The sequence below is a fragment of the Caenorhabditis remanei genome, chromosome X, assembly GCF_010183535.1.
Source record: "Caenorhabditis remanei strain PX506 chromosome X, whole genome shotgun sequence".
Classification (NCBI taxonomy): Eukaryota; Metazoa; Nematoda; class Chromadorea; order Rhabditida; family Rhabditidae; genus Caenorhabditis; species Caenorhabditis remanei.
Genome location: NC_071333.1, coordinates 17,832,971 through 17,849,897, shown reverse-complemented (window position 1 = coordinate 17,849,897; position 16,927 = coordinate 17,832,971). Strand labels below are relative to the sequence as shown.

The 16,927-nt window shown below is 33.5% G+C and overlaps 3 protein-coding genes across 3 annotated transcripts; all 3 read left to right on the top strand.

Moving 5' to 3' along the window:
- Positions 1-6,348: 6,348 nt before the first annotated feature.
- Positions 6,349-7,194, top strand: GCK72_025605 (uncharacterized protein; the record flags this gene model as incomplete). Its single annotated transcript, XM_003100213.2, has 1 exon — positions 6,349-7,194. The coding sequence occupies one exon, from the start codon at positions 6,349-6,351 to the stop codon at positions 7,192-7,194; it is 846 nt and encodes a 281-aa protein (XP_003100261.2).
- Positions 7,195-7,699: 505 nt separating this feature from the next.
- Positions 7,700-8,269, top strand: GCK72_025604 (uncharacterized protein; the record flags this gene model as incomplete). The annotated part of the gene is made up of 1 exon (XM_003097449.2): positions 7,700-8,269. The coding sequence occupies one exon, from the start codon at positions 7,700-7,702 to the stop codon at positions 8,267-8,269; it is 570 nt and encodes a 189-aa protein (XP_003097497.2).
- A 7,565-nt stretch (positions 8,270-15,834) lies between these two features.
- GCK72_025603 (uncharacterized protein) lies at positions 15,835-16,313 on the top strand (the record flags this gene model as incomplete). The annotated part of the gene is made up of 3 exons (XM_053736409.1): positions 15,835-16,005; positions 16,050-16,151; positions 16,194-16,313. 3 exons carry the CDS (start codon positions 15,835-15,837, stop codon positions 16,311-16,313), a joined length of 393 nt encoding a protein of 130 aa, XP_053579975.1.
- Positions 16,314-16,927: the final 614 nt, after the last annotated feature.

Here is a 16,927-nt window from a genome sequence, read left to right as displayed (position 1 = left end):
AAGAAGATGACTAAGCGAGACGTAGCGTCGTTTCTAGCAAAACTGTACGATCCCATGGGCTATACAGCTCCTCTCCAAGTTCGAATTAATAGATTCGTCCAACTTATCTGGAATGACGGACTAGATTGGAAACAGACTCTTTCGGACAAACTCAACGCCGAATGGATGAAAGTCAAAGAACTCTACAAGCACAGAACCATCGAGATCCCACGCCAGCTCAGAACTCGTTACATTCCGAATCAAAGACCGGAAATGGCAGTATTCTGCGACGCGTCCAACCACACCTACGGTAACGCCGTCTATCTATTATACCGATCGGAAGATGGAAGTGCCGAGTCCACTCTAATCGGAGCTAAATCTAAAGTGAGACCAAGTAATGGTTCTGAATGGACGATTCCAAGACTGGAGACTCTAGCTGTGGAAATCGGAATGAAACACTCACAGAGCCTTATTAAAGAGCTATCCGACGAAGACAAACCAACGAAACTTGACGTGTTCAGCGATTCCACCATCGCTTTATCCTGGATCCTCACAAAAGAACAGACTAAACAATGGGTGCACAACCGAGTAAATTCTGTTCATACAATCGAAGCAGAAATGAAATCCATGAATATCGAAGTATCCTTCCACCACGTCGCTACTGATCAAAATCCGGCGGATCTAGCAACACGTGGAATGACGTCCACCGAGCTAAAAGAATCAAAACTATGGTTCACAGGACCTGCCCTATTAAAAGAGAACAGAGATACATGGGAAACCCAACTCGAAGGAGAACTACAGTACTCTTCTGACACGGAGGAACTCTTCGAGAAAGAACTCAAACCAGCTCCAAAAAATAAAAGTATTCGAAGGAAGAAGCTGGAAAAAGTGAAAAAAGTTACTCAAAATATGGTGTTGGCGGAAACAGAAGTTTTCTCTGTATCAATTCAGAAAACGAAAAGCAAGTCATTACCAAGTGACTACAAATCATTCATCCCATTCGATTATACAAACTCCCTGCTGAAGCTGACTAATGTCACCAATATTATCTTAAAGTTTCTCACAAAGTCACTCAAAAATAAGAGCCCACTTCTCCGAACATACCAGGAATGCGAACAAATCGCGAATGCAACAGAAAGAGAAGTAAAACGGAGAAAGATCGCAAGATTAACGATCTTCCAGGAGCACTATCACGAAGCCGCAAGCAAAAACTGGAAGTTCAAAGACAGTCTTCACCCTTTCCAGTCAAAGGACGGACTGTGGAGGACAAAGAGACACTTCTCATCTCCGAACATTCATATAGACACCAGTCAACCCATCCTCGTTTACTCAGAACACAAACTCGCTAGACTTCTAGCGGAAGAAATCCATCTACAAAACTCGCACGTACCAGCTCAATACCTACAAATGGCGATCAGAACAAAATACTGGCTCAAAGCTGATGGCAGACTAGCCAGGACAGTGGTCTCCAGGTGCGTAGCCTGTAAGAAGGTTAAAGGACTTCCGTTCCAATATCCATATGCCACCACCCTCCATAGCACCCGCACAGTACCGTCAACTCATTTCTCTAAAATCGGACTCGATATGGTTTTGTAGTATGGTTTTGTCCTTTCTGGGACACCATTTTGCACTCCCCCCGAAATTAATAAAAAACGATCAAAATCACGTGAAAAAGCCGCTTGTAACCAATTTATATCCCAAAACACCATATTTTCTGGCTTTTCCAAAACATCCCTTTTTACCCCTGCCCTCCTCCTCGCCCTCTCCTGCCCTTCCCCTTGCCCTCTTTCAAAATCTTTCAAACTGATAAGAAAATTTCAGTCACTTGAACACTTTCAAACGTTACTCATCAATTCGGTCATATAGCACAATGGTTACGTGCTAGACTGGTGATCGCAAGACCAAAGTTCAAGACCTCTTGAGAAGGTCGTCATGTTTGAGGTTCATGGCTTATTATTAACACATGAAAAACGTCCGAGTCTCAGGTCGGTGTGTTAGTCTGTCTCAGATACATCTAAACCCGGATAAAAAGAGTTAATGAGGCTGAAAATATGCATGAAAAAGTCGTGCTCCGGAGTGAAAAAATTTCTCGACAAAAATCAGAAAAAAAATCTCCAAAGCGATTAGAAATGCTCGCGTCGAAAATTGAATCATCAATTTCTTATCAATTCTTTACATTTTTTTTTGTTTTATTAAATGCTGCACAATGATTTAAAACCGTTAACAAATATAGATTTATTGAAGTTAGCGGAAAAGTTACAAATCAACAATTTCAGAGGAGTATACATGAGAGACACTTTACCAGGAAAACCTAAAAATATAGAAGTAGGTATCATAAACCTCGATAGTTCAAACAACAAAGGCACTCATTGGGTATGTTATAAAAAAGAAAAACATGAATCTTATTACTTTGATTCTTTTGGTTTGGATCCTCCTACTGAAATAATAAAATATTTAAAACAACAGGAAGGCAGCGAGATAACAATCTCTACATTTCAAATACAGAAGTTTGATACTCATCATTGTGGGTATTACTGTTTACTTCTTCTAAAACTATTAGAAAAAAATGATTTCAAAAAATCTATACTTACATTGGTTTAAGAGTTCTATAATGCTCAAAGGCCAGTGTATCAATGTTACTAATAGCATATCTCTTAGATTCCTTATCCTTACCAATTACATTATTTAACACAACTTTATTTTGTTTTACACTATGGATGCTATGTTTGCTAGAACTAATTAGCATTTGTTTTCTTCTTTCAATAGTTCTATTCAATAAACAATTTTTATAATCATTAAAAGTCATTTCCTTTTTAACTACATTTTTCTTAACACCTTTATTTTTCTTTTGTTCAGAGTCATCATTGATTTTGAAAGCATACTGTTTAGGTCTAAAAGCAACAATCTCAGTCATTATCTTACCATTAAGCTCATCTTTGAACTTGCCAATTACTTTTTTGTTCTCAATGCTATGCAACTTATTGTCTGTTGGGTAATCTGAGAAATCAAAATGTTCTTTCATAGACAACATGTCTTCATAAACATCATCAGTTTTAATTTCGTAAATATAAGAATCAGTATCTTGATAGCACAGTCTCAAATTTGAAATGGTAGTAGAATACTTTGGTAGCATTGTAGAATACTTTGGAAGCATTACATCATAATGAAACTCGTACATAAGATATTTGCTCAAGTCTAGAATAGACATTCCCACATAAATCGGCTTGTCTAATTTGATACTTTTCTGAGCCATTTCCACTAAAATCAAATTCTCATTTACAATATGTCTCTGTTTAAAGTTATTGCTACCAGCTAATTTCATAACTTTATTCATATCTGTCACCACTTTAACATCCACTCTATTCCTAACATTCTCCATAGTTTTACCAAATACAGAATTGTTCATAAGTTTAAAGAAATCTTTCTCAAAATCATTCTTTGCATTTTTCCTCAAATTAGTGTTCAATTCTATATAAGAGGACAACCAATTGCTTTCCTTAAAAGTAACAATACGATGAACTTTCTTTAACACCAAACCATGATCAAGTGCTTGTAAAAGATTCTTATAATGTATTACATAATTTCTCTTTAGACTAAAATCACTGATTAACTTTGCAGTAGAACCTACTCGCTTATTCTCTGGACAAAATGGTAAATCGTTGTGTTTGTCATGTAGGCTGGCTGGGTATTCTAAGTCTACTTCAAGTATGCATCCTTTGCCTTCAGAATCAAGATTTTCCAACATTTCCAATCCAAAATCTGCAACATTTATAAATTTAAACTCATCATATGGTAGTTTCTGACTCATTGCCCATCCATATAAATTATTCGCATCTAGATATAACAGGTATTTTTCTTCTTCTTCTGGATTATAATCTGACATGTATCTATTGTTCGCCTTGGAATATCTTAGCATAGCATTGCACATACCTCCTCTGATACCTTTTTCGAGGAAATTATACATTTCAACATCCTTAATTGTTTGTAATTTGACATCAGTCTTGTATAGCATTGCATCCCAAGCCAATCCGGGAGATGTATAGTACCAACATGGATCTAATTTATATTCTTTAATAAATACATTTCTAAAAGTCTCAAATACATCTGCTAATAGTAGCACATCGTTAATCATATAAATCCTAGTGTAGTCTTCTAAAGTTTGACAGCTGGTATCCTTCCATACTTGCTGAGCATATTCATAATTCTCATTGCTAATGTTTTCGCCAGATAAGCTGTTATAAAAGTTTTCAATCGAAGGGAGTTCTGTGTTAGAATATTTTTTGAAGGAATCCATAAAATCATATGGGTAAACGCCTTTACGTCGTAATAGGTTAAATGTCTCATCATTATCGTAATACTTTTTAGTAATAACACATTCATCATCTTGTAGATTACTGCTGAGATAGTCCAGAGTGGAAGGCATGAATGCAAGACTATCTAAAAATCTTATTTCAAATCTTTTACGATTTTTATCATGTAAGTTATAGCTAAAACTAATAAACTTCTCAATATTAGCGGAGATGCTATTAATTTCTACACATCTTTTCTTTAATAGTTCACTTGATTTATCATCACTGATAATTAAATGGGAATCATATCCTTTCAAATTGTGGAAAAACACTGGTATAAAATTATTTCTACGTTTCAATAAGTTGCACGCATTACATAAAGGTCCTCTGTATAATCCAGTCCAATGATCGTGATCTCTAACTTTATCTCCATTAAACTTATTTCCACATGCAGGACAAGACTTGCAATCATTGTAACTCTTAGCCTCATCGTCAGCTAATTCCATCATTTTCTCATCACCTTCATTCAATAGTCTAGTACACACATCTAAAATGAATTCATTGAACTTTAAAATAGTATCATGGCCAACATAACTTCTCATATCATAGATTGATTGAGTGAAAGAATCAACAACTACAACACAGAATGCAGAAGCCACATGTTTACCAACGTTCTCAGTCCAAGAGATGGTAGGATCATTAGTTACACTATCAATCTTATAAATCACAGATTCAAAATCTGCATAACACACATATCTATGTTTTTGAGTTTTCTGAATTCCTTCAAATTTAATATAGTCTTTAGGAGACTTCATCATTTGAATTGGGGCATTACTCATACAGTCGTCAATATGTTGCTCAAACTTCTCAGTATTGTAAAAGTTATTATGACACCTAATACAGAACTTGTTACTCCTACTATGTTGAGTATTCATCAATCTATCAATACTTTTAATCAAGCAGTAATGTCCTTCTCCAGAACTATCAGTGACTAACAAAAGATTTACCACTCTATTTAATTCTACTTTAATGTTTTTAGATACTTTATATGATTCTATTGTTTCTGGGCCTGTGACATCATGAGTTACAATATTAACAGCCAAGTTGTTTCTTTTCTCAAACTGGTCTATATCTTTAACCTGGAAGGGAAATTCGAATCCATTAAAGTTAATCTTTGAAACATGCTCTTTATACTTGGTTATTCTTTCAGGATGCTCGTCCACGGGATATAGGTGGGCTAAGATACACCAAATGAAACACATATTATCGTTATTTTTTATATTGATAACAGCTTTCTTATTCTTAAGCCAATGATTCTATTCAACCTAAACCCAGATCCTCTTGCTTGATGTTCTTCAAATCTTTTTATTAAATCTGATTTTATAATTTTGGAGAATTCTGTTGGCTGTTGTTAAACTAATCTGACATAACTCTTGAGTACCCTCCTTTTTCATTTCACATGTTAATGAAAAGTAAATTTTCACACTTTCATCTTTAATATCTTTCAAGACATTATCTTCTTGTTTGTTAAGGAATAATTCTACATCAAGAGAATTTCCAATATAATTTGTATCTCTCAATGTATCACCAACTTCTTTATAATCACTAAAAGTGGTTTTATCAAAGGGCAAAGTATTTTGCAATTCTAAATTGGATTCTCTTTCAACCTCAGCCGATTTTTTGTTTGCTTTTTCTTGATCATACTTTTTAAGTAGTGCTCTCATTTCAGATGCAGTAATTCTTCTTGTTGCATCACTACCGATAATTAATTTTTTAGCTCTTACGTGAGAGCGTAATTGATTCCTATTCAAGGTATCGTAATCAACCATGCTCATTTATATTTATATAGTGGAAAATAACACTAAAATATCATGAAAATTTTTTGTAAATTATTAAACTTTGGGGTTAATAACGTAGAAAAGTGGTCAATATTTCCATATAATAAATGCACTCTGTAGTCGAAATTTACGACCCCAAAAGACGAAATGACATCGTTCAAAGCTTTCTAAAAAATAGAAAAGAACATAAATTAAAGAACTTACAAGAGCGAACAGACCTAGAACATGTAGAAGATTATAGAATGGATGTATTTAAACCAATCTTAGAATCAAACAAAAAACTTCAAGAAGAAATTATTGATGAAAAGAACAAAATAGTAGAAACTCTCAACAATTTTAAAGCTCCAACACAGCGCTCAATAGCCCCTGCCCTCTCCACGTCAACACCAGGTACGCCAAGAAATCAGAGTCTGATCAGAAAACCATCAGTAACTTTACCAAGAGATGTTCCATCGCTCCCATCTACCGCCGATCTAGTGGTAAGCAATTTGATAGTGGGTTACCTTCAAGATAATTCCGATAGAAGCAACGCCGGTTACTCAATCAAGTTTAACAAAGATGAAAAAAAGTATACCATTGGCAACAAAGACGTATCATTCGATCAAAACATTATAAAGGTTAATGATGAAGAGTATACAGCAACTGTAGGTCTGATGGAATTGCTAATCAAAAAGTCTCCCAACATAAAAAATGTAACAGCTGAGGATACCTCAAATTACCAAAAGATTTTAATAAGTTCTGATGCTTTGTATCAGGGTTTTGATAAAACTTGTAAAAGATATAATGCAGATTCTAGTGATAAATGGAAGTTTATCAAGACTAATTATTTTGTTGCTAAACCTTCTACAGCGTCGGGTAGCTCAATCTCATTCAAACCATCGCCTCATGTTGGAGGCTCGGTAAATACTTTATATTTGCCATCAGACAGTAACTCTCTAATGGACTCTTTAAGACTATCTATAGGTTCGTATCAGGCTGGAAATAATGGAGAGTATAATAAAATTCAAGCAATGTTAGATGAACTAGTCAGACAGAAATTGATCAAGAAGAAAGACGTGGGAGTTATTTACTTAAATATTGGTATGTAAGTAGTTATACTATTTTACACATTCTTATACATTCTTATACAATTTTATACACTCTTATACTATTCTACAAAAATTGGTAATAGATAAATGTCGCAAAAATTAGTGCTAGCCAGAATGTACATTAGTGACCAAGATAAAACTCTTTTGAGAATCAATAAAAGAAAGTGGGTTAAACAACATAATTTTACAACACAAACTCTATACGACGGTTTATGGGCATTAGCAAAAGAAATGGATGCCAGTAAATACATCGATAGAAAACCTCGAAATACTGCTGTAGATAATATACATTCGGAAGGTAGTCAAGACTTAAAGGTGTATGAAGCCGGATCCTCAAGTAATAGCTTGAGTGACTTGAGTGATAGTAAAGAATCTGTAGATTCATTTGGAAGAGTGGAGCGAGAGAGTTGCACTAAAATTAACCTTCTCAAACCAGTGAATCCAAAGATGAGTCAGTGTTAAAAAATTTTAAAAACTCGAATTATTTACATTATTTCCTTTATAAATGACAAAGATTGGTAAAACCTCCTTTAATGGGAATGGTACTAGTACACTAACTATAACTCACGAAGACTTGAAAAATGCTAGTCTACGTCAATGTCTCGAGGTTTTCGGTGGTATGGATGAAATTGTTGCAGTTATGAAATCTATCGAACAATATGTAAGATCCCCGTGTAATCCCGATAGCATGCTCTCCGAAGGAATACTACAAGATATGGTAGCCTTGTATAATAGAGCATCCGATATGGAAAAAGGTGCTGCAAAGTCTTTAGAACTGATTCGTCTCTTCAATTTGTACAAAGAATATTTGAAGGAATCCAGAACTGATTATAAAAACGAAACTTTCGTGGTACAAGCTCAAATGGATATGGTAACAAAAGAAAACAATGCAGTGAAGAATGAAAATGTCAAACTGAAGCAAAAGTTGAAAGAATTTGGACAATCAGTGGGAACAGATAAGAATGCTGAAAGTGCAAAGCAAGCTTTAGATCGTTTTAATAAAGAAGCTGCCCAGATTGCATTACAAAATAAGAAGAGGAAAGTCAGAACCAAACCAGAAGATTTATTTCGTTAACCACCATCTTCTAACAGCGGGACAGATGGTGAAAATATTAAGCTGTGAAAGAATTGAAGAAGATATAATACGCAAACTTGCTTATAACATAAAGAATCGCATATATGATAAACAAATTAACATTCAGAATCCAACAAAAGATGAAACAAAAGGCATGAACATATCAAAAAAGATTGATGGACGGAAAAAAACAATGTTAAATGTTGCAGAATGTATAAGTGAGTATAAAGATGCTCTTAGAAATACGGGTTTGTCGCTGGTTAGAATAAATAGTTATCTCAGAAAGCTAAATTCCTCCTAATAGTTTCTTCATCTAATGTGTCACCTAGTTTGAACTCTAAATGCTTACGGACTTTTCCCTCTACAGCAGCATCCCGTTGAATAACACAATCTTCTTTTATTCTACGTTTAACCGGTTTATTGACAGTGTGAAATGCAGCGGGGTTTTGAGTGGAAGATCCATTATATTTCTTTGTTAACCTTGTAATATTTTTTTGAAATTCTATTTCAATGAGGTTTTGTGGATACAACTGTATAAAAGGCTTATCATTCGAGTATATGAATATTGGTTCACCTCTTAAACTAGAAAACTTTGTCTTATGATTTTTATCAATATCAGCTGATAACTTTTTATTACCCATGGTATTGAACATTCCTTTTTCTATTTGATTCATAGGTATGAACTCATCTGTTAGAGCTTTATCAGACGATATGAAGTAATATGTTCTATCTGATTCTTTATAAACGTTTTTACCTAATTTTTTGTAAGACTCTGTATGACGTTTGAAACACGCGTGGTTGCAAGTGTGCTTATGAATGTACATGTGTAACCTGTGTGGAACATATTTCTTTGGCATCTGTGTTTTCATTTATTTTTTTTATTTTTCTATTTTTTTTAAATTTTAAAATATTCACTTTTTGGCTAACCTTTTTTTTCACCCTCTTTTTTCCAAATTTTCCGTTTTACTTGGTATTACGGAATTTTTCCGTTTTTCCGTATTTCCATAATACCAAGTAAAACGGAAATACGGAAATACGGAAATACGGAAAAACGGAAAAACGGAAAAATTCCGTAATACCAAGTAAAACGGAAAATTTGAAAGGAAGGGACTGAAAAAAAACATGGGGGTGGTGATCAATAAAGTGCATAGAAGCTCAAAGGAAAGAGGAAATTCTGGAAACGTTTAGATTGGGAAAACTCAGTCTGGAGCCTAATTAAAAAAAATGGTTTTCACATGTTGATCAAGAAATAATAAAATATTTTAGCATTTTCCTGAACTTTCCATTATCTACGTCACTAGTCTTATCAACTGTCAGAAAACAATACTTGTCTTTCCAAACAGCTGAAGTCAAGTCTAGAAACTTTTTCTTATCAATTTCACTACAGTGGTCGCGGTAAATGTAGTCTAGATTGAGTTTGTCTTGAGCGAAGATTATGAAGAAATTAGCATTTTCTCTGATAGTGTTTTTAGGTAGTTTGATGTAATTTTGAGAAATGTAAAAACAATCAATGTTATTATGTCTACCTCGAGTATAGTATTGTTAAATTTTATTTTGTTTCTCTAACATTAAATCATCAAAAATAATAAGCGTCTTTTTATTAGGATCAATAGAACTAGGGTCTGGAATATCAGCACAATTATCAGAAGTATGTATTGTTATATTCTTTTTATCAATTTTTTCAACCATAAAATTTTGTTTTTTGAAGCACTCTCTGATATCTTTTTTAGTTAACCCATTTTCAAACCCATTTATGAGTGCTTGATAACAGGGTTGAAATAGTGTAGTAGAAAATAAATACAAGTTATCATAATCTAAATAATCGTCTCCTTGAAATTTGTCTAGTAGTAAATTCATCAATAGGTTAGTTTTACCACATCCAGACTTTCCAATGATACAAGCTCTTATTGAATTAGGTAAAAGTGGATTATTATTTCTAGCTGAATAATAGTTTTTTATGGAATAGTCGCTGAAATCAGAACTCATGATTTAATAAATTGAAAACACATGTAATAAATGGTTCACCTATTTCTCAACCTTCACTCCAATGAAAAATCATTTCAGTTTGATTTCCCCCAAAGTTTCAAAGCTAACTCTATAGCTGTAGTGAAAGTTGAAGGTGTTTTAGATAACAAAGGATTTGTTTACTTGTCATGTAGTCTTATTTGTGATACATTTATCAATGAGCGACAAAGTAACATTATTTGCAAGTTCAACACTACGGAAAAAATGGTAATGTATGAACCTACTAAATTGATCTATCATAAAACCATGAATAGTTGTAACACACTTACTTTAAAATTAGTAGATGAGAAAAATAATCTTATTGACTTTGAAGTTTGTGATGTTCATATCGAGTTACATTTAATCTAAATTCTTTTAAATCCTGATCCACTTTTGAGAACCTTCAAAAAATCAGTGTTAGCTTTCGATAGCTTTGGCTTGCTTGATGGCTTTGGCTTGCTTGATGGCTTTGGTATAGTAGACGGCTCTGGCTCTTTTAAAATATCTTTATTGCTTTCTACAAACTCTACTTTTTCTTTCAATTTTGGACTAACAATTATATAACTTGAATTTTTGTCCTGTGTACTAAAGAATCTCATTTATTAAAGAAAAATTAATCAACAGTTAGAGATGCAACAGTTGGTCTTCTTACTAATTCTCTAAGCTCTAGCCCTTCATATTGTTTATTTCTTTCCCTTTTATTTTTCTTATCAATAAAAGTTTTAGGAGAGAGTATCAACCAAAAAGTTCTAGCTATGAATATGTATACAAATGCTACCGCAATAGTAACACCAACTCTCCAAATTCTAAGCCACCATTTACCAAAGAATCCTTCAACGTCGTCCAATATCTCATGAGGCATTGTTGAATCCTGATTACTAGCATGTATATCGATTGCTACATCAGCCTTTTCTCTCATTTCATCAAGTAGTTCTTCTTCTATGTTAGTTTTCATATCTAAGAGTATATGCTCATGAAATACTACTTTGTCATCAAGGAACTTTAAATCAAATTCTTTGAAATCTTTCATGTTTGTGATGTTGGTTCTATAATCAATCATGGGGTGAAGTTGTGGTTTGCTTGAGATGATACCTCCCGAATAGTCATTTTCTTTACAGAATGTAACTTGTACAACTTGTGCAGAATCTATAAATCTTACTTTGACGGCTGAATGATTCAATTGTTTTTGGATATATCTCCTTGGATTTTCTCTTATAAGACTTTCAAGTACTTCATTCTGCTCGTTGAAAATATCACACATGACTTCTGTTGTATGACGTAGTAGATTGTTGGATTGGTTTTCTAGATATTGGAACTCTCCCGCTGCTTGGAAATCTGAGTATAGTTCTCTTTTCCTTCTTTGTTTTCCTGTTTCAAACAGTTCATAATTGGCTATTCTTTTAATGAACTCTGTATAACTTGGGAATGCATCACAGCTTTCTCTGATGGTTTTGTATTCGTCATAAGTTGGTAGAATGGCACAATCTTCTTTAATATTCAAATATTCTTCGTAACCGGGGAATGGTAGAGGTTGCCATGAGGCATTCACATGTTGCTCTTTCTCAAAGTTGGCAATTTTGTTTATGAAATCTGTATAAGTTGTTAACGAGTCACATCCCTTTCGGCTATTTTTGAATGCCTCATAGTTTGGTAAGTTCTCACAGTCTTGTTTGATTTTCAGATATTCATTGTACTCTGGTAATGGTAATGGTTGAAAGAATGTCGAGTCTGCGATTTCTCTTTTTGTTCTATTTACTTTATTGCTTCCATTTTTTGGAGACTTATCATGAATTGTCCAATCTTCTCCTTGCCGTTGTTTCATGAGTTCTTTCATTTCAGCTTCTTCCTGAATTTTCTTAAGTTTTTCTTGCTTTTTTTTCTCGAGCTCTTCTTCCTTCTTAAGTTTGTCTTGCTTCTTTTTTTCAAAATCTTCATTATGTTTTTGTCTTTCCTGTTCACGTCTTCTAGCGTCTTCTTGATTTCTTAGTTCTTCCCGCCTTCTATCTTCTTGCTCACGTCTTCTAGCGTCTTCTTGTTCACGTTTTCTCGTTTCTTCTTGTTCACGCCTTCTTCTATCATCCTCTTGCTGTTGCCTTTGTGGGTAGGTTGGAATAGCGACTGGAATTTGTCTCGGAGCATACTGTGATCTATTAATTTTCTTTACAGCAAACCCTTCATCACTTATTGTCAAATCAGAATTACAATCTTTGATAGTTTTATTTGTTTGGAAGTTTAATGCAATTTGATTTTCATTGTTTACCCATAGGTTGTTGTTGTACATTCCATCCAGTATTCCAATCGAGATGTACTGACATTTTTGATCTTTGTTGACGTCCCAAGTGATGATTTCATTTTTCTTGATTTCACAGAAGCCGTCCTGATATTTACAATTATTCATATCAGCTAGAACATTGGTCGGCTTGGTTTGATTGAAATGAGAATAAACTTTTGTTTCAACAACAATACAATTTTCTTTGTAATATCTCTTTGGTGTGAAAAAGCTGGTAAATCTATTTGGATAATCTACTTCAATTTTATTATTTGTACTCCAGCTATTAGACTTTCCCTTAGATAGTGTTACATATCCACATTTTTTACTATTGATCATTTCTCTACATTCAGCAAGTGTAATAGGATTGTTGTTCAATTCTTTTTCAACTAAATGTTCGTATCCAGAAAAGTCGGTGTACATTGATACTTCACTAACTAATTTTTTACAAAGTTTTGCTTCAGAAATGTATTCAATGACATTGGGTTTAAAGACTTCATACTGCACAGGTTCTGATCGACTGTTAAGAATTCTATGGTAATTGCATTTATGTAGTTTTGGGATTCTAAAATATTGGACAGGCGAGTTGTCAGTACAAATTATAGCTTTACTTGACGCATCTTTGTATAAGGTTAAAAGTATAAGCACCGCAGATATTATTCTCATTTATTACTTTAAAAAATTAGTAAAAAAAATTCACTAAATAAATTGAAAATGTTAGAGGCTGTTGATAAAATGTTAGTTGTTGATACGCCTATTGTGAACGATGCATCCATTCAAAAAGAGAACTTGATAAGCGTTTTTCCTTCTTCAGGATCTAGTTTGAATCAACATGGAGAAATACATTTCGTCATAGAAACATGCGACCAGTACCTACATTTGCACAAGTCATATATTTATATGGAAGTAGGTCTTACTAAAGATGATGGAGAAGCACTTGCTGAAACTGATCTAGTCTCTATGACTAATAACGCACCAATGTTTCTATTTGATAGAGCGGCGTATAGCATGGATGGAATGCAAGTAGAAAGTCTAATGGATCCTGGCAGAGCAAGTTTGATGAAAGGGTTGTTAACCTATAGTAGTACTATGAATAAACAAAATACTTTTGGATGGATTCTCGAAACTAAAGATATTCTAACCTACAAAATAAATAAGTATACAAAAAATAGAAAAGGTGAAATAACTTTTTGTATCCCACTCACTCATATCTTTGGCTTTGCTGAATGTTACAATAAAATAGTTTATGGAAGAAAACATCAGTTATCACTTTACAGATCTCCAGAAAACAAGAATAGTATTGTCTCCTCAAACGTTCAAGAATTTACAGCAAAGTTGACAATTAACAAGTTGCAATGGATTATACCAAAAATTGTTCCAAGTTTTGAAATGCAGAATAAATTGTTGAATATCTTTGAGAGTAATAAACTTGTTCAGATGCCCTTTATTTCTAGACAGTTTGAAAGCTATAATATTCCTAATGGAAATAGGGAATTTACTTGGAAATTGGGAACAAAGTATGATAAAATAAAGCATATTGTAGTAGCTTTCCAATGTGCAAGAGACAATAATTATTTAAATGCAAGCAAGTTTGACAATTGTGGATTGGAAGAAATTTATGTTGAATTAAATTCAGAGAGATATCCTCATGATTGTTTGAAGTTTGATTTTGAAAAGTTTAATGCTGTGCAACAATATAATTTTGCAAAAGAATTTAGAAACAGTTATTATGAATCAACTAAAGATTATATTTTTATGGAGGAAGATGTATATTATTACTATTACCCTCTATTAGTATTTGATGTCTCTAAACAGAATGATAGAATTATACAATCCAGACCTGACGTTACAATAAAAGCATCTTTCTCAAAAAGTATTGCTCAAAGTACTAAATGTTATTGTTTGGTTTTAAGTGAAAATATTGTTGAAATTAAGGATAACAGAGTTAAAGTTGTGAGTGTTTAGGTGTCTTCAATCCAAAAGTTAAACTTTTCTGGGTATCCATACCATTTGACAAACAATTCTTTTACTCCTTTTCTAGTTCTTCGTTTTAATATCTTTTCAATTTTGTATTCTTCTTTTACATTATTAAATAGTGTAAGTTCTTCTTCATAAAACTTTCCTTTAATTTCTTCGTCTGCTAAATCTTTGATGGAGTAGGTAACAATTTCCCCAAGATGAATTTTATCAATTTTGAATAATTCTGTACTCCAATTAGGTAAATAACCTTTATCAAATATAGCTTTATATTTTGTTATTCTTACGCTATCACCTATTTTGAATTTACTATTGCTACTAATTTTTTCATCAGGAAATAAATTCTCATTCACTTGATCTGTGTTTTCCTTTTTTGAAGCTTCAATGGGAGTCATTTTAATACTTCGATGATAATGATTATTGTAACCACGAACAAGCTTGTCTAGAATATCTGTCCATTTATGATTTCCTTGATACGTGAACATTTTCCACATTTTTTCTTTGAGAGTTCGATTGAATCGCTCTATGATGGAAGCCTTCTTGTCCGAATAAGTTGAAAAGTGATTGATGTCAAATGATTTGAACAGAGCTTTCATCTCTTTGTTGTAATATTCTTTTCCATTATCGGTTTGCATCTTAGTTGGTTTTCTTTCTTTGAAAATGGATTGTAAAGCATTTGCAGTTTCTTTACCAGTTTTTGTTTTCAGCGGAATAACCCACGCATATTTACTGAAACAATCTATCACTGTTAAAAGATATTTGAAGTCGTTGTTTTCATCTGCATAAGGAATCATTTCTACAAGGTCTGACTGCCACTGCTCATCGATATCATGAATGTAAACTCTTTCAGTCTTGTAATTTTTCCGAGCTGGTTTATGAAGTGTGTAGACATCTTGTTCGTTGAGAAACTGTTTCACTTCTTTGATAGGTCTTTTGGTTTTTCTTTGTAGTTCATTGATACCACAGACTCCAGTTTTTGGATTATAAAACGCCTCTTCCAATTTAATGTTTGCTTTCTTGACATCGCCTCCCGTTTTTAACTTTGGAGCTATTTTACATTTAGTTGCATTACATACTTCACATTTGCCTTTGATCATTGTTTTATTGTTTTTTGTTAGAGCTTCAGAAGTGTTAGAAGTGTTGTTTGCACTTTACATTTAAAACAGTACATGATCATTTAAAAGAACAAAAAATGGAATGGACTGATAAGAGAGCTTGACATTCGTTTGCGGACAGTTTCACCATAATGTCACTTTGATCAGTTTAATTTTCTTACTTATTTAATTTCTCTTACATAATTTCTCCAATTACAGAAATGGACCCTATCAAAGCGAATCAAATGGTTGTAAATATTGGGTCTATCGAATTGGAGCACAATATTCCTAAAAACGCTGGCTCGAACCCAGATGAATGGACGGCTAAACAATCACAAGAATATCATCGAAGAGAAGGTGAGAAGGAATCGATTCGACTTATGGATGCAAAGGTTAGTTATATAAAAGTTATTTTTAAAGCCATCGATTGTTTCAGATTGAGGCAGAGTTTGAAAAAGTCAAAAAACTTCAACTAAATAGACATTTTGAAGTCACCAGAATTAACACAAGAAGAAGTATATACGATGAAAAAATTGAGGTACTCACTTTGAACAAAGGTTATGTATGTCATTAATTTCAGAAGGCAGCCGAAAGAAAAAGAATCTCCAAAGCGATTAGAAAACGCAAACGTGAAGAAGAGGATCAAAAGGCAGCGGATCTGGATATTCCGAAAAGAATAAAACTGGAAGATGTTAAATAATATGAAGATGTTACAATAAAAGTTTTTGTTGATATATATTTCGACATGAAGCGCATTTAATAAAAACGAAAAAATTGTAAAAAATTGATAAGAAATTGATGATTCAATTTTCGACGCGAGCATTTCTAATCGCTTTGGAGATTTTTTTTCTGATTTTTGTCGAGAAATTTTTTCACTCCGGAGCACGACTTTTTCATGCATATTTTCAGCCTCATTAACTCTTTTTATCCGGGTTTAGATGTATCTGAGACAGACTAACACACCGACCTGAGACTCGGACGTTTTTCATGTGTTAATAATAAGCCATGAACCTCAAACATGACGACCTTCTCAAGAGGTCTTGAACTTTGGTCTTGCGATCACCAGTCTAGCACGTAACCATTGTGCTATATGACCGAATTGATGAGTAACGTTTGAAAGTGTTCAAGTGACTGAAATTTTCTTATCAGTTTGAAAGATTTTGAAAGAGGGCAAGGGGAAGGGCAGGAGAGGGCGAGGAGGAGGGCAGGGGTAAAAAGGGATGTTTTGGAAAAGCCAGAAAATATGGTGTTTTGGGATATAAATTGGTTACAAGCGGCTTTTTCACGTGATTTTGATCGTTTTTTATTAATTTC